The sequence below is a fragment of the Corvus hawaiiensis genome, chromosome 27 (genome assembly GCF_020740725.1).
Source record: "Corvus hawaiiensis isolate bCorHaw1 chromosome 27, bCorHaw1.pri.cur, whole genome shotgun sequence".
Lineage (NCBI taxonomy): Eukaryota > Metazoa > Chordata > Aves > Passeriformes > Corvidae > Corvus > Corvus hawaiiensis.
The window spans coordinates 3,885,189-3,910,833 of NC_063239.1; the positions used below are offsets into that span (position 1 = coordinate 3,885,189).

At 50.4% G+C, this 25,645-nt stretch overlaps 1 protein-coding gene across 1 annotated transcript; it reads left to right on the plus strand.

The window, feature by feature from the left end:
• Positions 1-14,378: 14,378 nt before the first annotated feature.
• LOC125317640 (spermatogenesis-associated protein 16-like) lies at positions 14,379-25,104 on the plus strand. The gene is made up of 11 exons (XM_048287516.1): positions 14,379-14,397; positions 14,784-15,170; positions 16,241-16,386; positions 17,091-17,180; positions 17,592-17,676; positions 17,843-17,990; positions 18,356-18,496; positions 18,730-18,842; positions 21,621-21,785; positions 23,062-23,139; positions 24,825-25,104. Exons 1-11 carry the CDS (start codon positions 14,395-14,397, stop codon positions 25,029-25,031), a joined length of 1,563 nt encoding a protein of 520 aa, XP_048143473.1. The 5' UTR covers positions 14,379-14,394; the 3' UTR covers positions 25,032-25,104.
• The last annotated feature ends 541 nt before the right edge of the window (positions 25,105-25,645 follow it).

Consider the following 25,645-nt stretch of genomic DNA (forward strand, 5'->3'; position numbering starts at 1 on the left):
GTTGCCCCGAGGCTGCTGCTGCTGCAGGCTGACCAAGAGCAGGAGGTGTGGGATGGAGGCACGGCCTTGGCACACTGCTGGGCAGCCCTGGCGCAGTCCCAGCACCGGCCTCTCCCTCCCTGCCCGGCCCTCAGCTGGTGCTGCCCTTGGGGCGCTGGGCCTTGGCCTTCCTCTTCTCCATGGGCACCTCCTGCCACCCGCCTGTGGCAGTGCAAGTGGCTGCAGCCACCCCAACCCCAGATGAAACACTAGAACCCACTGTTTGGTGGTCAGGCACCAATGTATAAAGACTATCTGGTTAGGGTGAGATGCCATCACCCCTTGGTGCGGTTATTTACATGTTCTAAATTGGTTGGTTCTTGTTCTCCCCTCCCTGTTTTATGTATAAGTCTGTAAATATTAATTTCCCTTAGGTAAATATGTATCAGCTCTAGAAGTTTCTGTGTTACTCGATACCCCATTGGCTGTCCCCTGTAGTCCCTCCTCTGAGTTCTTCCCATTGCCTACTTCATTGTTAATCCTGCCTCCTTAGCCGTACCCTATTGGCGGTATCCCTTATCCCCGCCTTTCCTGCTGTCCTGGGTTGCAGGGTTTTCTATTACCATCCTCGTGAGCTGTTGAAATCAGGTGGGGCAGTGTTTCCTTGTCTCCTGCCCCCAGACTATCTTTCTGTTAATGGCCCATCATTGTCCTGCCGCATGACTCAGAGATAACTCCCTCTGGGCTATCTTCTGTTAATGAGCCTAATCAACACTTGGCCTCATGACTCATTACCCCATTGTGAGATGCTCCACCCAGAAGGAAGAACCAAGCATCCCATCGTGGATATAAGCTGAGATTCTGAACACCAGAGACAACCCTTCCACTGGATTTCCAGTGGACAGGAGCTACACAGCCACCACGTGACCTTCTGAGGAAGAGCAGCCCCTTTTTTCTACAGGATCACCACTTCAGGAGGACTGCAGCCACCATTCTACCACACTGCTACCACCACCCTGATTGACAGGGTGTCTGGTTGTATTCTGACTCTGTCAGTTTAACCCAGTGTTTTCTGCCTTTATTTTTGTTCGGTTTTTTTCCTTTTCTTTAATTTCCCCATTAAATTGTTATTCTGACTTGGTGTCTCCCACTAGTTTCTTTTCAAACTAGTACACCTTCCCCGAGTATAAAATCCCTGGACCCTCTTCAAAAATCGGCTCTTCGTCCCTAGTCCCTTCACCTGTGAATAAACCTGCACGCGGAACCTATACGAAGAGTCCCCTCCTTCCTTCTCTGCCTCTGCTGTTGCACCGCGACAGCTTGCCCAGGACAAGCTCCTTTGGGTGAGGAGCTCCCTCTCTTCCTTGGAGCTGCGGACACAGAGGATGCAGCCAGACCTCTGGGCTTCTTGTTACCTGGCTAGCACGCCCCTCACCCGCCTGCCTGGGGAGCTGCTGCCTCCTGAGCCAGGGGCTCTGCTCTGCTGCCCTGGGTGCCCCGGGGCTCCTGAAACACTCCAGGGGCAGGGCAGGGCCCAGAGGTCACAATGTCCCCTTGGTTCCATGGGGCCCCGCAGTGTCACAGTGCTCCCTGCGCACCCTGAGGCCCCACATCAGCCAGCGCAGGCCATTGCCATGAAGACTCCCATGCCCAGACCCAGCTGGAACCAGCCTGAAGCAGCCCCTTCCAGCACAGCCACTCACGGCAACAGCCCCAAGTCTGGGCAGGGCACCTGGGCAGCCCCAAATGCCTGTCCCAGACTGGACAGAGCCCGTGTGTGTGTGCCCGCGGGTCTGTGCTGCAGGAGACACCTGCAGCACTTGTGACCTGCACACCAGAGCAGCCGCAGAGGGAACAGGAGGGGGCCATTAGTGTTGCTCCTGGGTTTGTGGGGGGTGATCTGCAGGTGTGCGGTGGCTGTCAAGGTTCCTTTCCCTGTTGGAGCTGCTCTGGGTATGGTTTGCTGTGTCCATCTGTGTTTCCTTGCAGATGCAGGGATTTAGTGCTTTCCCTCTGGGGGTCAATACCTTGGCTGATCTGTGCCTTGGTGGGGCTCCAGTCACTGCCCAGCCCAGGCTCACACAGGCCTGCAGATACTCTGGGCTGTCCAGGCAGCTCCAGTTTCTTGTCCTGGAGAACATTCTGTGCCCTGTGCCATGGGGGACAGTCTTGGGTATGTTCCTCAGTGACCTGTCACCATCTCCACTGTCACCATACAACAGTGGGTTTGTCCAAATCAAATTCTTGGGCTTTAGCAGCTACTCATGTGAGCACTTTCCCTCTCCAAAATCCATGGAGCTACAGAGCCTTGAGGTGGGGAAATTCTCTTGGCTTAAATTGACATGAGCTTGGAAGAAGAGCCAAACCTTCAGTCAGTGCACTGGGGAGATCCCACTTTATTCCCAAGATGCTATGAAAGCATCAGCTCTGGGCCCTTTTAGACACACTCTAAAGGCTCCAGGTGATGCAGAGCTGGTTCATCCTAAATCTAAATAGTCTAAATCTAAATAGTCATTTAGGAAAATAATAAACACAAATAACAATACAGTGAATGATAATAGTAATAAAAACCCAACAAACCCGGAGGTTCAGGTCTCCAGGGCCCTACTATGAGAGTCATTTGTGAAAAGAGATTAAAAGCTACCAGAAGAGGTTCCTAAAATCAGTTTCCTAATTGCCTCCTTGACTCCTGGTTCCTCAGGCTGTAGATGAGGGGGTTCAGTGCTGGAAGCACCACTGAGTACAGAACTGCCACCAGCAGATCCAGGCATGGCGAGGAGATGCAGGGGAGCTTCAGATGGGCAGACACAGTAGTGCTGACAAACAGAGAGACCACGGCCACACGAGGGATGCACATGGAAGAGGCTCCTGCTCAGAGGGGACCCTCAGCACAGCCCTGAAGATCTGCACATGGACACCACAGTGAACACAAAACAGCCAAAGTCTAAACAGGCACTAACCACAATAAGCCAAACTTCCCACAGGTAATGTGAGTGTGAGCAGGAGAGCTTGAAGATGTGTGGGATTTCACAGAAGAGCTGGCCCAGGGCATTGCCCTGGCCCAGGGGCAGGGAAAATGTATTGGCCGTGTGCATGAGAGCGTAGAGAAAGGCACTGGCCCAGGCAGCTGCTGCCATGTGGGCACAAGCTCTGCTGCCCAGGAGGGTCCCGTAGTGCAGGGCTTTGCAGATGGACACGTAGCGCTCGTAGCACATGATGGTGAGGAGGGAAACCTCTACTCCCATGAAGAAGACAAACAGAAACACCTGAGCAGCACATGCTGAGTAGGAGATGTGCCTGGTGCCCCAGAGGGAATTGTGCATGGCCTTGGGGACAGTGGTGCAGATGGAGCCCAGGTCGGGGAGGGCCAGGTTGAGCAGGAAGAAGAACATGGGGCTGTGCAGGTGCTGGCCGCAGGCTCCGACGCTGATGATGAGGCCGTTGCCCAGGAGGGCAGCCAGGGAGATGCCCAGGAAGAGGCAGAAGTGCAGGAGCTGCAGCTGCCGCGTGTCTGCCAATGCCAGGACAAGTAACTGTCTGATGGAGCTGCTGTTGAACTTTTTGTCCCTCTTGGTAGGAAGGAGAAAAAACAGGGACAAGTTCCAGAGATTTCTCTGAGGAAAATGAGAGGCATTTCTCAGAGACCATCCCCCTGCTACTCAGACCCACTTTCCCTTCGTAGGACTGCTGCCTTCAGCTCTGTGCCTGGAGCTCTGCTTGGTGCTGGATGAGTGTCCTGTGAGGAGCAGATCCTCTGCCCACAGCTGCTGAGGAATCAGCCCAGCTCTGCAGCATTGACTTCAGGGGAATTTGGGGAATAGCAGACAGTGCTCTGGCTTCACATTTGCACTTGCAACTGCTCCTAGCACAGAAGGGCTGGTCAGCACCTGCAATCCCAATGCTAAGCAAAGGGGATGGATGGGAAATTTGGATTTTTCTGCAGTTCTTCCCCCTCTACCTGAGTGTCCTTGCATGTCAGAAACACTCAGCATTTCTAGTGCAAAGAACAAAGTGAGTCCTGCAAGACAAGAGCATTATTGCCTGAGGCTCAGCATGCAGTGAGAGCTGCTCTGTCCCTCTGTCCTATCCCCAGATGCCTCACGGCTGCACCTTTCTTAAATGGAGTGCGATTATGCTCCCATGTCACACTGAAAAGCCACCAGACACTGCTGGGAGCAGAGAGGTCCACTGCAGACCAGGAAATGTCTCACCCTTCCTCAAGGTCTCAGCACCCCACTTCCAGCCAAGGACACACCCGGCTCAATTCACCAACCCACCACCACCTCCTCCATCACAGCGTCTCTGCTTCTTCGTGAGCCTTTCAGAGAACACAAAGATACTTGAGACAGGTTTGCACCTTGCAGGGCAGTTCAGAGCTTGGAAGGACACCCAAGAAGGATGTACAGGATTGCATCTCAGTAAGGGAGAATTGCTCATTCCCAAACAACAAACAGAATGATTGCCTACAGCCCCACAGTGTAGAAGAAAGTTGGGAAGCTTGTTGCCATGGACATGGCTGTAGAAAAGGACGGAAAGAATCAGAGTTGACTGTGCAGCTGAAAATCCCAACCCCAAGGAGAATGGGAGCGAGAACTCAGTAACAACAGCAAAACCACAGACAGGTGGAGGAGCAAGGAAACACAAAAAGAGGTTGTGTGGCTACAAAAATGCTGCTAGCAAGAATTTTTCTTGCTATTTTCTAAGCCCGTGAGAGACTTTTCTCTCTCACAGAAGATAGTAGCAGAGTTCTATAAACTATGAACACCTGTGACCTTGCAAAAGCCTTGTTTATGGTACAGTAGAAAAATATTTTGACAACGGATGTTTTAGGATTTTAGCCAGTCACCCCCAAGGGGTGGCTGATCCTTTGTCCAATTAGACTCTGAAGAAAAGTCTATAAAAGAGTTTGTAAAATAATTAAATAAATCAATCTTGCTGCACAATTCCTGCCTGCTGGATCTCTCTCCTCTCCTTCCTACGGCTGTGGGATACAGTGGAGGAGCAAGGAAACACAAAGAGAGGTTGTGGCTGAGAGAGGCCAGGGCAGGGGCAGCCGGGCAGTGAGGGCAGCAAAAGCCTCACCCAGCTGTGCCACCACCGGTGCTGGGCGGCTGCTCCCAGCCCCGTGCTCTGCAGAAGGAACTGGGCCCGGGGCTGCAGAGCTGCCCCATGGCTCTGCTGCAGCTCTGCCTGCCCAGGAGGGGGATCTTGGCCTTGGCCCCACGGTATTGAGGGCAGAGGCTTGGCTGGGTGCAAGAGGAGGAGGCAAAGGGGGCTTGCTCAGAGGAAGGGCTCGGCATTGGAGTGGGTCACACAGAGTTCTCTGAAGTCTCCCCCACACAGCATTTCTGGTTATAGTTTCCCCTCACTCCATGATCTCTGCTGCCTGGGGTTTTTCCTCCAGGGAAGCTTTTTTCCCCTGTCAGCGTTCAGAGAACCCAGCACAAGATCCCTGCACTCACCGTGGCCCTCCGGAAACCTGCGTGTTGGCAGGGCGCTGGCTGGACACGTCTTCCCGTTTGCAGGTGGGAAAGGGCAGGACACAGCAACCTGATGGGCCCAGCAGAGGTGATGCCTGTGCTTCTATCAGCAGAGGAATGGCTGAAGGCACTTTCAGAGGCTTCAATCAGACCTACTGGTCACTCAAAGTTACAGCTCAGGGCTCTCAGTGACTTGTTCCAGAAGGAGAGCCCCTTTTGTATTTTCCATCCCCAATTCCCCAAGAATATGAAACTGAAATCACAGACTCAGGGAAGCTCCTTATCTTTATAGTAAACCCTCCCTTGACCTTTCCCTTGCAAAGTGCCCTCAGCAATGTCCTGGGGGTGATGTAGAGCTGGGAGAAGACCTCCTGAAAGCAGAAGCCCCCTCTCCTGCCTGGGCACCGCTGGCAGCACACGAAGCTCCACAGCCTGCAGCCGTGCCCACGCCAGGGAGCCCACACGCCCTGTGCCTCTGGCAGTGCAGCAGCGAAGCCGAAGGCTGGGGGCTGTGCCAGCTCTGGGATAGCATTCCAGGCAGCTGCACTGCCCTGCAGCCAGACACTGACCCTGGCAGGGGCTGCAAAGCCTTGGCTCCAAGGGAGCTCTTCTCTGTACTCCCAGCCCAGCCTGCCCTTCCCCTCTCTGTGCCTCCCTCCCGTGCCCTGGGTGCCTGCCGGCTGTGCCCCAGCCCTGCTGGGTTGTGCGGAGCAGCTGCTCCTGGGCAGAGCTGTCTCTCTGCGGCGCTGCTCTTGCCAGGAGCTGCCTCCAGCCCCGAGCCCAGCCCAGCTCGGCAGCGCAGCAACAGCCCCAGGCAGCACTTTCCCCTCACCTTCGAGGCTCCCGCCAGGTGTCCCTGGGGCTCCAGGGGAACCTGCTGTCAAACGGCCTGAAGCGAGCACTGAGGTCTCACTGCCTGCACTGGGGAGACTAACTTATTTCCAGAGGCATCATTCCTCCTCTCAGAGGCGAAGTTGCAACTCAATATCCTTTTTCATCTTGTTATTGCACAGGACACCCAGGCAGTGATCTCCCCAGGATGGGATCTCCTTTACCCCTGCTGAGGGAAGGGATCCAGACGGGCCAGTGGAGGCATCTCATCCTGGGTTTGTGTTCCCAGCATTTGAGGGACACCCAGTTCCCATCCTACACCTTCCACTAAGCCACAGCAGGTGAGTTTCTTCTTGCCTCTGTACATGTGTGCACGGAATAGACACCTGGGTGTGAGTGTCTTCTCTCAACTCCCGTAATTGCAATTGATGCAGACAGAAGGCAGGAGTGAGCTGGTCAGAGGTCAGGCACAAATGCCAGAGGTGGTCCCACGTCTCCAGGAAAAGGAGCAGGTTCCTATGGAGGACTAGAATTGTCCTGGCATTCCCTGGCCAGGCAAAGCAATGGGGTGCCAACAGCCCTGAAGGAGTTTTGGACAGCTCCTTGGATGGGCTGCCAGGTGGGCTAAAAAAGGTGATACTCACTGGGACTTGGAGCTGACCAACAGGAGAAGCTGCTCAGGAATGGGGTCAGCAGTGTCCACCTTGGCTGACATGACAATGAAATCGGGGCGTCTCACATGCCAAAGGGCAGGGAGCAAGGGCAGCAGCAGGGCGTGGGCCAGGGCACTCCAGAGGAGAAGAATTTGATGTACTGGGAGACTGATCCAAGAGGTGCCATGGTAAAGGCAGCTCTGAAGGCTGAAGGAGCTCAGGAGATCTTACAGGCCTTGCAGGAAAGCTTCCTGCCAGGACAAGAAGGATTTCTCCACGTTCCCGTGAAATAAGCATCCTTCTCTGCTGGCTGAACAGACAGAACTCCAGCACAAAGAGGCAGCAAACAGGACATGGAAACAGGGCAAGTTGCAAAGCAGGAATTTAGCAAACCTTGCCCCAGGATGTACGGATAAAGCCAAAAGCAAAGCTCCCAGCATTTTGGGAGCCGCTGGGAAGGGTAGAGGAAGCCCAAGGAGCTGTTGCAGGAATAGAGGGTCCTGCTGAATGAGTCGCACCCATCCTGGAGGCCTGGCACAAGTGGGCACTGGGGCTGGTGGCCTCCTATGTGCATGTCAGCCTAGGAGATGGTCATACACCCTTCCTCTGGGAGGGACTGTGCCTGTCCATGCACATGGCTCTAGACTCTGCAGAATCTACTTGAAGACAGGCTGAGGAGCTAAATACGTTGGCATGAATGCAGAATTGGGTCTCCAAAACCCATGTGGTTGAATTTGTCTCTTTAGGTTGAAACCTCTTCATTTTGACTACATTCCTGAAGTCTCAGCTTAAGAGTTGAGGGATTAGGGAAAATCATCAGGATGTTTACATTGGCCAAATCCCTGAGCATGTCAAGGTCCCTCTGCACTCAAGGTCCCTTGTGCCAGCTGCCCAGGGATGGGTGAGGATGGCTCATCCTGAAGCGCAGTCGCTCACGGGATCATGGAATGATGGAATCATAGGATGGGCCGGGTTGGAAAGGGCCTTTAAAGGCCATCTAGTCCAACCAGCTGCCATGGGCAGGGACATCTTCAAGCAAAGCAAGCTGCTCAAAGCCCTGTCCAACATGGCTCTGGATGTTCCCAAGGATGAGGCACCCAACACCTCCCTGGGCAGCCTGTTCCTTGCTGTCACCACCCTCTGTGTAAAAAATCTCTTCCTCATGGTGGGATCTCTTGGATGACAGTGTGAGGAGCAGCAGGCCAGCAGAGCTCATGGAAGGAAGAGACTCATTTCATGGCACTGCTGGCCTGGGCAGAATTACCATGGCTCAGAAAGGCAGCAGCTGGTGCAAAGGAATCCAAACCTGGGGTGGTGGTGAAAGAGCAAACAGGACTGGGCTGAGTGCTTGAGAGAGGATGAGGCTTGTGGTGATGCGATACCTTTACTGTAGTTTTATGTAAGTTTTCTGTACCCCAATGGTTCATCCCTACCTTCCCCACTCCTATTTCCAGTTGGTTTCCCCCAGACCCAAGCCTCTCCCCTGGTGCTCCCTACATGGTTGTTCTCCTCCCCTTGTTCTAGCTCTTTCCCTATCAATCACCCAAACCCCTCCTGTTGTTCCCCAAGGTCCAGTGTCCATCATGTGAAACCTCCCAATTTACCCTTATATGGTCCCCATCAATCCCCCGAGACCCTACCCCTCTAGACACCTCCCCCTTTGGAAATCCCCTAAACCTCGCTGCCCCATTGGGGCATGTGATCCCTTTCCCCTCCTCCCCTTGGGGCTATTGGCCCAAGGAAATGTCTATCCTCGTCCACATCCCTCCCTTAGAGATTTCTATTGGTCCCCAGTTAAGCCATCCCCATTGTACCACCTCCCTTTATAAGGGGTTCCCTGGAGCTGCTGGAGGCTTGTCTCCAGGGGGTTGCCTGCAATAAACTTGGATTATCCCGTGTGGCAAGCCTCCTTGCTACTTTTTATCCTCTCCCTCGTCGGGACTGCTGACAGCCACTGTGCCTGGAGCTTCAGCTCCCGTGGGCAGAGCTGAGCTCCTGAGGAGCAGCTTTAAAGCCGAGAGCCTCCAGCTGCTCCCCACTCCTGTCGCACACCGCAGGAGCTAGCCTGGGCAGTGGTCAGTGGCGGTCATTGCGACAAGGCTGATGAGGAAAGAGGACTCCCCGTCCTGGCCTTCCCAGAGGGTCCTTCCCCAAGAGCTTTGAAGCTGCCTGCAAGGGCCTGAGCTCTTGGTGCCCTTGGCCATGGCAGTTGTCTGCACCAGTGAGGTCTGTGAGGAGACAAGTTGTCCTCGTGGCACTGGGGCTGTGTCCAGGCAGCCCTGGGGACGCTGGGCACCGTTACACTGCTGTCCTTCCCTGGGCACTGCCCTTCACAGCCCAGGCTGCCTCCAGGGAGAGCCCTGGGCTCAGAGAGGGACGGGATCTCCCGTCCCAGAGGCCGGGATTCAGGCCTTGGCCCTTCTGCTCCATCAAACAAAGGCTTTGCTCAGCACCAGAGCCACCTGCCCAGTGCCTCTGCCTGCCTGCAATCACAGCCTCCAGTGACTGGCTCGAACGAGGCCCTTGGGAGGCTCCATCAGAAAGGGCTTTCAGTGGCAACTCTGAATGCTCCAAGACACTTTGGGTTTCTCTTCTGACTTGGATTTCTTGAGGGACTGCTGCTATCTCCTCTCAGGACCTGAGGATCCTGGACTCAGAACACCAAATACACTGCAGGGCTCATTAAAATGAAGAAAGGCCTAATGAGTTGTTGCCTTCCCACCCACCCCCTTTGTCAAGTCCTCAAGGATTATACAGCTAATTAGACATTGGAGGATTAGAGAGAAAGATTCCAATGACCCCTTTGAAGACATGATAGCAGCACTGTGCAGCTGACCTTGATCCAGGGTTTCCTAAGGAGATCATGACCAATGGAGAAACAGTTCCTCGTGGCCCAACACAGGATGGACAGCTGTGCCCATCACCTCCAGCCCCCAGCCCTTTCTCTCAGTGGCTACCTGGGACCTGCCTCACTTTCTGTCACATGAGACTTCTGAATTCTGTAGTGAGGTCACAGCTCCTTTGCACCAACTTCCACCTCCTTTCACCCTAGATCTGGCTGCAAACAGGCAGGGAAGGGTTTCTGCTAATTAAAAACCTGCAAAGATATTAATTAAAAATAATAACAAAAGAACCACCTCCCCTCTACCCCTCCCAAAACTCCAAACTAAACCCACCAGCAATAAAATAAGTAAACAAATAACCACAAACCAAAAGCCCCACCAAACTCCGGAGGTGAAACACGATAAACAGTAAAACACAATAAGTGAGTCCCACATCCTCCACGACCTCTGCAGACGGTGCCCGCTCGGGCAGGGAGGTGCTGCACAGGGCCAGGTCGGCCTGGTGCCCTGCCCAGGGCCCCCTCACAGCCCCACGGCTCCCGGTCCCGCTGAGGTTTCGGGGAGTGTCGGCTGTCTCTGCCTCGCCGTCCCGCAGCTGCCGGCACACCACGCTGGCCCTGCACGTCCCCCTGCTCGTCCAGGACTCTGCCCCATGTCCAGCACTGCAGGATCTCCACGTGCCCATCGCACCAGCTCCCGCTGCCCACTAGCCACAGGGATACAGAGACAGCGGGGCCTGGGGACGGCAGAGATGTCACCAGCTGGCTCCACACTGAGCACTGGGGGTTCTGCAATGGGCGGGATATTCAGTTCGTGGCTTCCTGTTACCTTAGTTCAGATGTGCAAAACAGCTGCTGCTGAGAGAATCCTATCTCAGACTGATGGGTTCCCTCCCAAAATGCTGCGTTCAGTTCTGAGCCAGCACTAAGAAATCCAAGAGCAAAAGAGCAAGCTGATTACAGAATCTTGCAAAATGACATCCAAGAACATTTTGTTATAAAATCACAAATACTAACAGAAGCTGAGAAAACCAACAACATTAGAAAACAAGCTTCAAGCACCTGGACTGGAAGAGCTCAGGCAATAAATTTAATTGGAATGAAGTCTTCTTTCTAAAATGTGAGCACTGCCATCAAATTTCCAAAACCAGTGAAAGAGGGAACCCCAGAAGCAGAAGCCCAGAGGCTTCACACACAGCAATGACATAGAACAGGGCAGGGCAAGCAGCTGCAAAATTTGTAACTTCTCCATTGCAATGAAGGTCTTATTTTAATTTTACTGTAGCCACTATTAATAAAGTGTAAGATTTGAGAGTCTTGAAAAATAAAAATAAATAAATAATAAAAGACTCCCACCATACCAAAAAGACAAACCTCATTTTTTTTTTACTGTCATTAGGCTGCTGAAAAAAGCAATCAAATTATCCTGCAAGTTCAGAGGTACAAAAGAAATCTGACTTGCATTTCTGCACCAAACCACAGGAGGGTTTGTCCAGTTGGACATTCAGATTAGGAACAAAAAAATTCATATTTTCTAAGATACTTTTCATGGTCATCCTCAATTTTTTCTAAGGCAGATTGAACCAAAGACCTATTATATTCTTGCTGGGAAGAAAGATGCTTTGAGTTATTTAAGCTTTGAGGTGCATTTAAAAATGACTTTAATGAAAGGCAGATACTCCCAGGCTTGAAAGTAAGGCACAGGTAAAATTGGTCACTTGCCTGCAATACTTGCAGGAAGAACACATTGAAACGCCCTTTCACACGAAAATCTAAAAAAATCTTCAATCTAATTATGGACAACAGCAGGCGGAGACAAGAGGAGAGCTGTTACAAATTCTGAGTTTGGTTTTCAAAGTGATTGACAGCAAAGCCTGTGTTTAACTTCAGCAGAGTTGTGTTCAGCGGCTCTGAAAACCAGAGACACGCTGTCTGAAGTGACAGAGACATGTCCGCACCTGGGTCACATCCCTTTCAGCCACCAATTGCACAGTGACAGCTGCTCCCCCACAGGAAAATGGTCTTTGGGATCATTTTAAGCACAAGCACAAGCACAAGCCCAGCGCAGTGTCAGCCCCTGCCCAGCTGCAGGTGAAGCCCAGGAGGGGAAGGAGGGATTGATTTGGGAGCTCCTGACTGCCCTCAGTGGACCTGGGCCTGGAGCCGTTCCCCCCTTGCCGAGCAGCAGCTGCGGAGCAGGAGCGGTGCCCCATGTGCCCCATCGTGTTTGGGGTGGCCAGGCCGTGGGGCCTGGGGGGCTGGGGAAGGGCTGGGGGGGCAGGTGCTGGGGCAGGGAGCAGTTGGGCTGGGGCGGGGACTCTCCAACCGCCCTGGATGTGGAACTGGAGCCCAGCAACTGCCAGAACGGCTGATGGAGCCCCAGCAGGTGAGTGGGGAAGGGGCAGCTCTCCCTGGGCCAGGCCCAGAGGGGCTCTGCGTGGGCCTGGGCTGTCCCATGGGGAACAGTTCCCTTTGGGAACAACAGGGCATTCCCGGGGGGCTGTTCCAGAGCTGGCGGCAGCTTTGGTGCTGGCCTGGGGACAGGCCTGGCAGGGGACGGGGACTCCTGGCCATGCCAGGGCACACCCACATCTCCTCCTCCCATCACCACGGCCACTAACGAGGGAGCAGCTTTTCACTGCATTGCCAGCACCCCAGTTTACAGCCAGCCTCAGCACCTGCCAGAGGCTGCAATGGGTTTCTCCCAGTCCCCTCCCAGATGATTCCTTGCGGCCCAGAGGAGCCCACAGGAAGGATCAGAGGGTGCTCAGGGGGCTGGAGCACTTCTGCTATGGGAAAGGCTGGGACAGCTGGGACCACTCTGCCTGAAGAAGGCTTGGGAGAGACCTTAGAGCTCCTTCCAGCACCTAAAGGGACTCGGGAAGAGCCCGGGAGGGACTTTGCAAGGACCTGCAGGGACAGCACAAGGGGGAATGGCTTCCAACTGACAAAGGGCAGGGTTCAGTTGGATAGTGAGAAGAAATTCCTCCCTGGAGGAGGAATGGTGAGGAGGGTGGAGAGGCCCTGGCACAGGTTGCCCACAGCAAACAGGGGTCGCCCTGGAAATATTCAAGGTCAGGCTGGATGGGGCTCTGAACAACTTCCCTTCTGGTGTTCTAATCAGGTAAGACAGTTCCTGCAGGTTGTTTCATTTTCCAACTCTGGGGCTGAAAGGATTCCTAAGGAGGGGAGGAAGAGCTAAGCTGGAATTCCAAGCTGAGGAAGGCTGGGAAAACATTTAGGACCAACTGCCTCAGGGACAGCCATGCAAACGTGAGTGTGCTCATCCCTGTATTCTTCCAGGTGGTCCAGGAGCTTGGAGTGAGCCAGCAGTTCCCTTCTCACATGTCTTCTCAACAGGGATCTTCCTCAACAGCCTCTGAGGTGAGTACAACTCTGCTGAGCTGACTCAGGACCGTTTTGCAATGGGACTTAAGGGAAAGGAACTGCAGGAACCCTGCAAAGGGGAAGCTGCTCAGCCATGGCTCTCCTGTCCCTGAGTGGGGTTCATTTCTCCGTGCCTGACTTCTGGATCCCCACTGTACCTCAGAGGAGACTTCTTTCCTCTGCTTGGTCAGTTTAACAACGTCTTTGACAGTGAACATGTACAACTATAAGAGGAATCTGATCTCAGATGGCACTGTTTAATTCTGCTGTGGTCACAGGAATCCATGTCCTAAGCATATTCAACGTGCTCAGTGCAGAAATAGATTTCATAGGTTTAAGTAGATTTTGAAATTGGTTCTCCATCAGGGAACACCCATTCTTGTTGGGATCAGAAGAGGCATCTCAGGTGGTACTTTGGAATAGGTGAAAGGGTTAAGATCACGGTACTTGTGAAAGCATTATGAAAACATAAGATACGGTGCTAAAAGTTAGCAAATGTTAGCCATAAGCTTAAGACACGGAATGTAACTTGGCAAGACAAAACTTGCAAGAATGAAGGACAAAGCTTGCTAAAACCAGTGAAGAAACTGCTGAAACAGCAGAGACTGTGCATGCCTAGAGGAGAAAGGTGAAAAGCGCACAGTGGAGAAGACACACGGCCTTCATCAAGACACCCCCTGAGGAAGACTTGAAGCCTTCCTCAGCACAACCACCAGGGAGCCCTGTGCTCTGCGTGTGCTAATGATAATGATGAGTTCCAAAAAATAGTTTGCATAACCACACCTTTTCTAAAGCAAATAATGAATATACATAAAATGTAACCGTACATGGTAATCTGCCGTGTGCCTGGGGTGGGTGTGTGCTAGGAGGAGCGATCCCCGCACAGCCGGCACCGAATAAAGCAAACGCCTGCTCTTGGACGCCGTCTCACAAGTGTGCCTAGGCTCGGTTTGGAGCGATTCATAGGACGGAATGCCTGCCCTCCTTTTAGCAGGATAAGGCAGAGAAGGAACATTAGATCTCCACTCAGGACTATGAAAAGACATTTTTTTCCCAGATACTTGCATTTTATTTCATTCTGTTTTCTTTTCTTCATTCAAGTTAATTCAATAATATGTTCCAAATCTATTTATCCCAATGCATCCAGTAAAGTTAAAAGAATGAAAGGCAACTAATTTTAACATATTGCCCCTTCATGTCACCCTATTTGGTGCTAAAATCCATGGTAAAGTGTTTTCCGAAATCACTTCTGGAAACAAAAGAAAGCTTTCCTGGGACATTTTGCAAAGGCAAGTTGTGACAAAGGGGAATGGCTTTAAGGTGAAAGAGATTTAGATTGGATTTTAGGAAGAAACTCTTGGCTGTGAGGGTGCTGAGGCCCTGGCACAGGCTGTCCAGAGAAGCAGGGGCTGCCCCATCCCTGTAAGTGTCCAAGGCCAGGCTGGACGGGGCTTGGAGTGACCTGGGATAGTGGAAGGTGACCCTGCCCATGGCAGGGGGGTGGAATGAGATGATCCTTGAGGTCCCTTCCAACCCAAACCATGCTGGGGTTCTCTGAAATGACTTTAAATCCCACGATTCTCCTCTCACCTCCTGCTCCTTCTCTTGCAGGAGGCAGAAGAGCACAAACAACGACCGCAGAGTGGCGCAGATAAAGCAGAAAGCCATGGAAATCTGTCCGGGACAAACGCAGAAACGCCAGCAGAGAGCGGCACAGGGACATTCCCGGGCCCTCCGCTTCCCATTCCTCTCTCCAGACTCAGGGAAATAGAAGCGGAGCTGATCGGCGCTGATGAGGCGGACACTGAGGCGGAGCCTGGCGAGCCGCTGATGTCTGCAGTGGCAGCAGCAGCGGGCCAGGCTCCTGCCCCAGCCGCAGGGGACAGCGTGTGGCACCGCGCTGGCGCTGCGCTCCAGGCCGCCCTGCGGGACGGCAGCGCTCGGTACACGCAGCGCGATTTCGCAGCAGCCGCGGCCAAGTTCTCCACGGCACTGGAGGTACGGGGCTAAAGGGGTGTGACCCCCCGGTAAAGCCACGGCGGGGCTGTCCCGGCGCTCCCTGGGGCAGGAATAGCAAAGGGAACCAGGAGCACCAAGCTGGAATGCTTAGGGTTGAAGAGAAATCCCGAGATGCAATTTCACCTGAGATGTGAAAATTAGGAGTTCTAAATAAACCGCAGAAGGGGGGAAGTGTTGGACTGAACCAGAGAATCTCGGGTAATTTTGTATTTTTCTCCAAGTTCTGAACTGTATTAATGTGTAGAGGAAATGGAAGTCCCATAGCATGAAAAAAATGCTCCTCTTTTTAATCCCAGCATTGTTTAATCAGCAACAAATGCCCTCTCAATACTTGGGAGTTTTCACTCTGCCCTAGATAATGTTTTCTCTCCACTCTGACTCCAATCTCTTCAGCCAGGCACTTGAAACCCTGAGAAAGGGACCGCCTGCACTTCTTTTAGCACTGTTCTGCCAAACTTCATTCAAAAGCAGTTGTCAAATACTAGGGGCTTTCCAGTTCACAAGCAACTATCCTATCCTCAAATATCCTATCCCTAACTGGCTTTTTCTACAATACTGAAGTAATTTTTTTTAAGTGATAAATATGACAGCAGCTAGTGAGTAAAATGATAAAGTATCGTCATTTTTAAGTGCTTTGTTGCCCCCTATATTCTGAAATGAGCTGTGGTAGGGACAGCACCACGGGTCACTTAAGAGGAAAGGAGGGCTTGTCTCCTCCTAAGAGGAAAGGCTGGTGAATGGACATAGCAGGAAAAGGGATGAAGAAATGAATCCCTGGGATTGCGGACAGAGTGATTGGGACATCACAGAATTGTAGGGCTGGGGCTTCTCAGCAGTCTCTTAATCCAGCTTTCCCCAGAAGCAAAAAACAAAACATCCCTGAAAGACCTTTCTGTCCTCTGTACTGATTTTTGTAATGCTGACTTTAGTTAGAGCCACAGTCTATGAGACTTGAGTTTTCTCCACTGATCAGTCACAAAAAGTATTTCCACCTAGCAGCACATGGTGTATTCTAATATTTGGAAATCATGGTTTTGTTTCATGTGCAGCTTTGCAGTAAAGGCTTTGCTACAGAAGACCCCTTGAAGTCCTCTCCAGATGATATTTCCAGGCTTGCCAGTTGGATTGAGTCAAAGCTCGTCATCTGCTACTTAAAACTGGGGCAGCCTGACCTTGCTCTGCAACATTCACACAGGTGAGAGAAAATATGGATTAGAGTCACTGCTAAGACTGAAATCCACCATGAAACAAAGACTAGGAATAACTGCAGTGCAGGAAGAACCAGTCTAATGGTGAGAAAAGAAGGATCAGGAAAACACACCTTACATGGGGCACTGGTGTTTCGATTGGACTAATGGCATCTGTTGAAGTGAAGGGTCTAATACACGGGCCAAGGTTCACCCACATTGCACCTATGCCTTGTACAAAGAGTATTTCAAAATAACTCAGGTTCACCTTCTGAAACATTCCAGATGCACAATGTTTCCAGGGAGATGGGCCAGACACCTGCTGCTCCTGCCTGGGGAGCTGGGGGTTAACAAGAACTTGTGCTGTAGCAGTTTTACTTATGCTACCTACACGCCGAAGGCAAGAGAGAATATTGCCCCTGAAACATTTCTTCTAGAATACACAAACCCCTAATGAAATTGCATTTAGGATAAAACCACAATGAAATTAACCTTTAAGTAATATTTTTAGTACTATTTTCTTCATCGACCACAGCTGGAGAGAGAGGGAGAGGGAGAGGGAGAGAGAGTTCCCCTGACATTGGAGATGTAGCATGGAGTTGTAGAGCAGAAGTGCATACAGTGTCTGCCTCAGTCACCGTTTGATTCTTAGAAGCTTTAATGACGTAAGAAACCTCAGTCTAAGCTTGTCCATTCCTCTTCTGTCTCCAAGGAGCATCATTCAGAACCCCTCTCACTTCCGCAGTCACCTGCGCCAAGCCGCTTGCTTTCGGTGCCTGCACAGATACTCGGAGGCTGCAAGGTACTTCTGCTGCTCGGGCTTCCACAGGGCTCCTCTGCATCCCTTTCCTTGCAGCTCTCGGCAGTGACGCATCCTCCGAGAGCCAGGCTTTTCCAAAATCCGTCGGAACTTTGCACTGGCTTTGTGTGTGTGATCTCAGGGGCAGCAGAGCTCCAGTCTTCCCAGTTCATGTTAACGTGAATAATCCCACTTGCGGCCCTAAATGACATCATCCAGGGCTATTTGCTGGCAAGAGTTTAGCGAGCTAAAAATGTGTTTGCTGGTACTTTTCTAAAAGTTGGACAAGGACTTGGAGTTCTGTGTAACCTTTGGTATCAACCTCACGTGACACTCTGTGAATAGGACCTCCTTTCAGTCTGGCCACAGATCCCCTTCTCTGCCTGCACACTCCTCTGCTGCTTTTGTCCTCAGGAGCGCCATGGTCGCGCAGTATCTGTACGTCTTGGCTGAAGGAGCTGGGCTGGAGACCAGTGACCTCATCCAGCTGTACTGGCAGGTAACAACTGACAGCCTGGGAAGGAATCACAGGATATGCCAAGCTGGGAGGGACCCCCAAGGACCACTGAGACCAACTCCTGGCTCATGGAGTCTCCATCCAAACGACCTGGTTGTTTTGTTTGGGTTTTTTTCACTAAGTGTCTAATTTTTTTGCCCTTTTCTAGGCTATGACTCAAGAAGCCCTTAGTGGAGAAGTCTCTTTTTCTGTTCTGTACACACCTTTTGAGAAAGAGAACAAGACTGACAAAATAAAGGAGGCCAACAAAAGCTTTGCTGAGAAGCACCCTGATTACGTGCAGCACATATTTACAGGTAACAGCAGTTTTCAGCTGCCCTTAAGCACTGTGGACTCCGTTTGTGTGGCTGAATTCAAAAGAGTTGGAGACAGTTGGAAAGTTTGAGCTGCTTGGGCTCCAGACACTGTGGGGTATTGGGCAGAATATGCTTTATCTCAGGCATCAGAAAAATGAAAGCAGTTGATGCAAAAGGCTGCAGAGCCCTAAGATTCAAAGCCCAGTGAGAGCTGGATGTGTTGGTTTTGTCATCTGTGTTTTGCAAGGTTGCTGGAGACCATTTCACTCCTTCTTTGACTTCCCTTATTTTTCTCCAAAAAAGTAACTTCTCTTACAGCTGAAAAGAAATAGGACAGTGGAAATTATTTTCCTTTCCCTATGCAGATCCTCACGGAATTCACCTGTTGCCAGAGAGGGCTGAATCTCACCCTGACCAGCAGTACTTACTGACTCTGGGCTTCAGAAACAAAGAGATTGGAAAAACCGTGGAAATGTCTGTAACTCGAAAACTGCCAGTCTTTCGAGGTATGCCAACTTGCTTAAGAACTGGCCTGGCTCAGGGGTGACCCCCACAATCCTTACTAAATGAGAGGGTGAGAGGTGTCTCAGGACCCATTCCTCCATGCCAGCCGCCTTGATGGCCCAGCTCTTCCCATCCCCTCCACTCCTCCTCCAGTTCACCCAACATCCTGCCAGATGCCCTAAAGAAAAGGGAGATGAATAAACAGCCTCTGTGGTTCTGTAATTTTGCTTCATAGGCCGGAAAAGAGCTTTCAGTCCCAGCATGGAGGAAGAAGAAGAAACATTTTGGCAGAACACTGGGAAAAGGATCGTGGCAGCCATGGCTTTTATAGGAAGCACTAAAATAAAGGTGAGTATCCCATTCCCTTTCTGGTATGTGGTGTGTGGGAAGGACGTGTGCTGTTGGGGGGTAATTCCTGCTGCACATGCTCCTCCAGTGTCCACAAATGCTCCGTGAATTGCATTAGGAACAGAGCTCCAGTGGCTTTAGACACTTTTGAAAAGGAGTCCTAATGATTTAACTGTGACCACTTGAGAATCCCTCCACATGCAATTTTTGCCAATCTTTATGGCCTATGATATTATATCCCTACTTCACATAACCACAGTTACTCACTCTGTTTCATACCCATAGTAGACTGCACCTCCCACCCAGAGCTCCATCAAGAGTTAATCACTGCTACTTGAAACACTTCTCGTGATTGAGATCTGGATCTCTGTGGAATGAAGGATGTGAAATAATCCTCCCATCTGTTACAACCATAAGCCAGGTGATGGTAGTTACCTCTGCTCCATCCTTTCGGCCATAATGGACACAGCTTTTAGCACCCTGGCTGACAATTAGCATAAAGGTCAACAATCAAATTTGCACATAGACGAGACTGTTTTCATGCAATTCTTAAATTATTCTCCTGAAAAAAGAAACATGAGCTAGAGATCTGGGGAGGCTCTGACTTCTCTCCTCCTAGAGGGCAGTTGCTGGAGCAGCAGCAAGCACCGGAACTCAGGCACTCAGCAGAGGGAAAGGTGTGCGGGGCTTGGCCAAAAGCATCCACGCTGGGGTGAGGGAAGTGGAGTGGATGGAGGGCAGATGTCCCTGAGGAAACACAGCTGCTTCTTTCCAGTGCTTTCCTGAAGCCCTTTGCTCTTGGCTTTGGATGACCAAAAGCCCCAGTTCCCAATGTGCAGAGTAATGCAAGTGGCAGCTTTGGGAAAGGGGAGGATCTGTTCCTGCTGGGGGCATTCCCTTCGATGCACTTGGAGAAGTTACAACTACAAACAGAGTGTGGGTTGGATACTGGATACACAATAAAATCCTGGTCTTTCTGAAAGCCCCAGAAAAACTGAGGCTTTTTAATTTTTTTTTGACCCCCCACTTCTCTCTTTGCTTTTGGAGCTGAGATTTCTCTATTGCAACTACTGCAGCCTCAAAAGAGTTAACAGGAAGAGAAAAAACTTTGAAATCAGGCAGGTTTTGCACTCCTCATGACTCCCCTCTTCTGTAAATTAATTTGGAGGAACAGGAACACACAGTTCAAGTGGAGATAAGCAGTGAGGTCTGGTTTCCAGGGCACAGGGAAAAGAAATTCCTCCTGTCAGAGATGAGAACAGAGTGCTGCCTTAGGACTGCCCAAGCCAGTCCCCACTGTAGGCATTTACACTGCTGCCACACACCAGTATTTTCTATGAGCTTTACACCTTTACATTTAAATATTCTTGCTGAAACACAAGTGCATTCCCAGAAAAGCCAGGGTAAAACTCCAGCACCACTGAAGGCAGCAGCCAAGTGACTTTTTTTTTCAGGGAGGCTGGCACAGCAGCCCCGTGGTTTAGGCAAGGGCTACCCTGGTGCCACCTCCACAGCAGGAAGGACAGGGAACTGGGCTGAAACATGGGCCTACAGGTTCATAACCAGTCCCAGAGGTCGGTGTGGGACCTGCCATGGAGAGGAGGAAAGCCCCAGGAAAGAAGAGAGAGTCACTGAGTTGGAACAGCTGCCAGGTCCACATCCATCATCAGGGGAAACATATTCCCTTCCCCTTCAGTTTACAGAGCGTTCAGTGATCCCAGCGAGACCGAACCTCTGACTCAAGGAGCAGATGGCAGTGCCAGTTCTACCTGGGAAGAGAGATGGGCACAAAGCCAGAGCTGCTCTGCTGCTGGGGACTCGTCTCTCTTTATGGCACTGACAGAGACTGGGCCACTTTTGTTTTCTTTAATGTATTCCACAATTGTCTTCAAGCTACAAACATGATGCTGTTTTATTTCCATCACACGTAAGCTAAATTAAAAACGGCCAAACTTCAGCTACAGACTCAAGCATTACAACTTACTTGGAGAGGAAAAAATAATATATTTGGGATTTAACAGAACAAACGTTTCTTTCTGCCGCCCTCTTCCTCTTTTGCGGATGCAAACGTGCAATCCAACTTCTTGTTCTGCTCAGGTTGGTTTTGACCAAACCATCTCAGTGCTAAAGCCAAGCTCATTAAACCATGGCAACAGTTAAGAGAAGTCAATTCTGCCCCCTCGGTTTTGCAGCCACACAGCCTGGAGTTCACTACGTCATTTATACACACACTGCTCTGGCTCAGATGTGAAGGGAAAGCCTGAACATGCTTCAAGCCTGACATGTTCCTGGCTGCCTGGAGGTCAGAGACCACCTCTGTAGGTTTTAGTTCCTCCAGGGTCTGTCTTTGAAACCATAGATTGGCCTGTCTGTGCCCAAACCATGAGCTGACACCCTGCACCCTTTCCTCAGCCTCCTTCCTGAGACTGGAAAAGCCATCCAGGAAAGTCAGGTGATGTTCAGTGGAGGGGGTGATGGAAAAGCCCTTTCCAAAGGAGAAAACTGCATTCGTCTTTGTCACCTATTGTCTCCCCTTCCCATGTATCATGATGACATCTTTGTTTTCCCAGTCCTACTAGAGAGGTTATAGCAAGAAAGTCTTTTTGTTCCCTCTCTAAAGCCTGTCCCAGCAGCGTGGCCTGAAAGGTGCTGGATGGCACACTGCTAAGAGCAGGACCAGCACAAACACTGATGAGAAGCCTTGAGGCACAGGAGTCCAAGGATCAGGGTGCTCCCTGTGCCTCTCCTCTCACCTCCTCTCTTTTCCCGGGCAAACAGGATGAGCGTGGCCCATGTGCACGGGCCATCGAGCAGTTCCACCACGCCAGCCTGCTCAGCCGCCTGCAGAGACGGGAGGAACAGGCCCAGGTGATGACCCAGGCAATGGCTGAGCTGGCGACTGCTCCCTACCTGCAGAGAGTCTCTCAGGAGGATGACAAGCTGGTAGGTTTGGATTTCCAACACTTGTTTTGGCCTCTGCAAGCTGGGAGACAGAGCAGGAAGGGCCAGGGCAGAGTTCTGTATTTCCACCCTGTGCTCTGGAAGTCGTTTGTCCAATGTGGGGACCTGAAAGAGTTCTCAAATCCTCCTTCAGTGCTTTGACAGAGGAGGTGCTGATCACCTGCAAGGGTGATTGATAGAGCCACCAGGACTCACCTGTCAGTATCTATGGAAAATCCCTTCTCTGCCCCCAGAACCTCCCCAGATCAGTCTGGAAAAATGATTGCAATGATTCAGATCATGCTGCCTTGACATCTCTGACCTCAGAAGGCACCTGCAGCAAAACAGCCTGAATCCGGCTAGAGCTGAGAAGGAGAGGGGGAAAGGAGGGAAAATTGATTTTCTGTGCTGGGTCCATGCACCACATACTCCCTGTCTCAGAACAAACCTGTCTGCCTGCTCATGGTAACTTGTCAGACTTGCTGCAGAGGTGCCCCAAGACAGTGAAGAACCCATGAGAAACATGGACTGGGCCCTTGGCTGAGCCAACCCAGCTCCAGCAAGGGTCAGCAGTGGGATGATGGCTGGAGCCAACGAGGCCAAAAGTGATGGTATCCAAGGGGGTTGGGGAAAAAAGAGGGGGGGAAACATCTCCTTCTTGCTCTGCATCAGTGGCAGATGGTGTCTCTCTTCCTCCCCCAAAGGGACGCCTTTGGGGAAGCCTTGTGCCTCCAACTGTGTTGGAGCACACCCGGGAATGTTGATATCTACAGACATAGTCCCAGTAGATCTTAATTCCTTGTCAGGAGTAAAATGCTTGGGAAGAGACTCCAAAACCTTTTGTTTGGATTCACTTTAACTAACTCAACATTTTGGAAGAGAATTTTTTAAAAGAGTGCAGCAATAGCACAGGTCTCAAGTACCAGCTTTTCCCAGTTTGTTCCTCAACACTGATGCTGAGGCCAGGACAGCCTGGATCCAATCCTTGCCTCTCTGTCTCTGAATTAAGAGTATCTGAACCATCTTCCAGGAGTTGGGAAGGCTGCAGGGTGAGGCAATGCCAGGACTACCCTGGAAGGGGACTGTGGGGAGTATTTTAGATCCACAAGGACGCAGTGCAAGGGCTGAAGCAAAGATGAGTTGGCTGTGCTCACTGTGTGAAAGATGAGTCACAAAATCATCAGCGTGCAAATGATTTTAATTGGGATATAATTTGTGTATGCAGAGAAATGATTTCTCTGTGAATTCCACACCAATTGTTTGTATCTCGGTGCCACAGCTGCAGTCACTGATGGCAGATGCTGTGGATATCCTCGCAGGAAGAACTGGAGAGCGTGTGTGGACTAAAATACAGAAGGTAACAGCCTGCAGCAAAGGGCAGGAGAGCAGATTGTTCCTTGGGCAGGAAATGTCCCTAACTCCGGTCTGTTCAAAAGGCAGAAAAGAGAGGATGTGCCAGGTGAAACCTGATCCCGTGCCTTGACCTCTGTCCATGCTCAGGCTTGGGAGTCAGCGAGGGTCTGAGTGCATCCCTGCTGTGCAAACAGCATCCCAGCTGTTCAGCTGCACCAGGCACTGGTGTCAGTGCAGTGTCAGGCACTGATGTCAGCAACTGATGTGCCAGATTAGTTCTTATTTGGGGGGCTGGAGCCAACACCTATTCTATAAATATGAGAAGCACAGGCAGACCATGCCAAACCACAGTTGCAGGTAGGAACATCATTTCTCTGCTGCTTCCGGGTGGCATCCCCAGCAGGGCAGACACTGCTGGATGGTCCTAAAGGAGCTGCTGTAAATCCTGCTGCTGTTCCAGTGTCCCCTTTGCCCTCACTCCACACCCCACCCATCACCTGGGACACGTTTTCCTTCCTCTTTCTGCCCTTTGTGCTCACCCAGACACCAACACTACCCCCAAAATAGAACAGGCAGAGGAATGTTGTGCAGACATTTTAATTTGGTCTCTGGCTGAAGAGTCCTGGGGGCTCAGTGGTTATGGTTAATAGCGCCAAGCCCTGCACTGGACCTTTCTATTACGGGATCAGTCTTCCCCAGACTTCCCATATGCTTTTGGCCAGTGCACGATTTCCTAGGCTTTTACTTCAACTTGTTCAAAATGAGGCTGGCACCCGGAATCCTCTCTCTGATCCTCTGCATGTTTTTATGCCAAGCACATGACAGCAAAGGCAATCCCTGAGGTTCTTTGGAGAGCCCAAAGCTTCCTGTGCACCTGTGGCCATGGATCTCTTGGCAGCAAAGGAGCCACAGCCCAGGCACGAGTGCCCATCAAGCTTCAGCAGCACTGCAGAAAACTCTTTTCCATGGCATCATGCACGGTGCTATGTGCAGCCCATCCCCTGAACAGGTCCCCTTTGCCAGCCCTGTGGGCATGAGGAGGAGGCAGAGCTTCTCTGCCAGACTCCCTGTGCCCTCAGCACCCCAGGGCAGCAGATGGAATTGTGCATCAACTTTCCTGCTTGCCTCTCTCAAAAACACATCCCCCTCACCGACCCAAACCAAACCATGGCCAGAGCGTGTGGCACAGCTCCAATCCAAGGCCAGGGCTGAGGAGCACTTTAGGGACAACTCAGGACACGGATCAATACAAGAGGAAGCCATGCTTGGATTAATTCCCAGTCCGTTCTTCTGTGCTGTGCCTGAAGAAGGCACACTGCACTGGATGCCTGTCAGCACAGCCGAGCAGGAGTTTGTTTTGGTTTTTTTTTAATTATTTCAGCTTAAAATTCAATGGGCAGATTGATTCTTTAGATTCTCCCATGATGCAGGGTTTGCATCTTGAGTGGAGCTCCGTGTGAAGGGAGTCTATTCCAGAGCAATGAAGTAACTGAATCCAAACAGAAATGGAGAAAACAAAAATAATGACAAAGTCAGGTACCACTGCTGCAGCCAGTTGCCCAAGAGGAGGCTTCATGTGTTTCTGTTTCTAATGACTATTAGTTTTGAAATAAACTAATTGCAGAAGCTTTTAAAGTTTTTATAGAGGCGAATGGAGTTGCTTGTGACACCACTTCTTTCTAATTGCAGGTGGCACTAATTGAAGAGTACTTGAGGGAAGGAGAAGAGCATTACTTAAGGACCCCACACATGCAAATACCTGGAATGGAAAACATGAACTGGACTCCAAGGGGACAGGGATATTTGAGACTGAAAAATACAAACATGTTCATTCCCAACCCACGAAGCTTGGCCACAGGGCCAAAAAAAAGACGCATAGCTTTTGCAAAAAGTTGATTTTGTAGGTATTTTGTAGCTATTGATATCAATTTGATAGATGTTAATCTTATTTTAAATTATATTAACTTGAAAAACCGTTGAAGTTGTATTAATTTAAATTATATTTATTATTTATTATATATGTGTTATATATTATATATTATATATTATATATTATATATTTTATATATTATATATATTCAATTATTATTAATTTCAATTATATTCAATTGTATTTAACTATATAAATTGAACTTGTATTAATTTAAATTAAAGTGGTATTAAGTAGTATTTACTTGCATTAACTTGAAGTTGTATTAAATTCAGATTGCATTCATTTGTATTTACTTTTATTAATTTTAAGTTGTATGAATTTAAACATATTGTATTAAACTGTATTTAACTGTATAAATTTAAGTTGTATTAGTTTAAATGTAAGTGGTATTAAATAGTATTTCCTTGCATTAACTTGAAGTTGTATGAATTTAAATTCAGATTGCATTCATTTGTATTTACTTGTATTCAAATTGTATGAATCTAAACTTGTATTTAACTGTATTTAGGTGCATAAATTTAAGTTATACTAATTAAAATGGTATCAAATAGTATTTACTTGCATTAACTTTAGTTGT

Excerpts from the sequence above, each read along its gene's own strand:
- LOC125317640 (XM_048287516.1), top strand. Across the intron at positions 18,497-18,729 it reads AAAACTGCCAGTCTTTCGAG|GCCGGAAAAGAGCTTTCAGT; the intron begins GTATGCCAACTT and ends TTTGCTTCATAG. Across the intron at positions 18,843-21,620 it reads TAGGAAGCACTAAAATAAAG|GATGAGCGTGGCCCATGTGC; the intron begins GTGAGTATCCCA and ends CCGGGCAAACAG.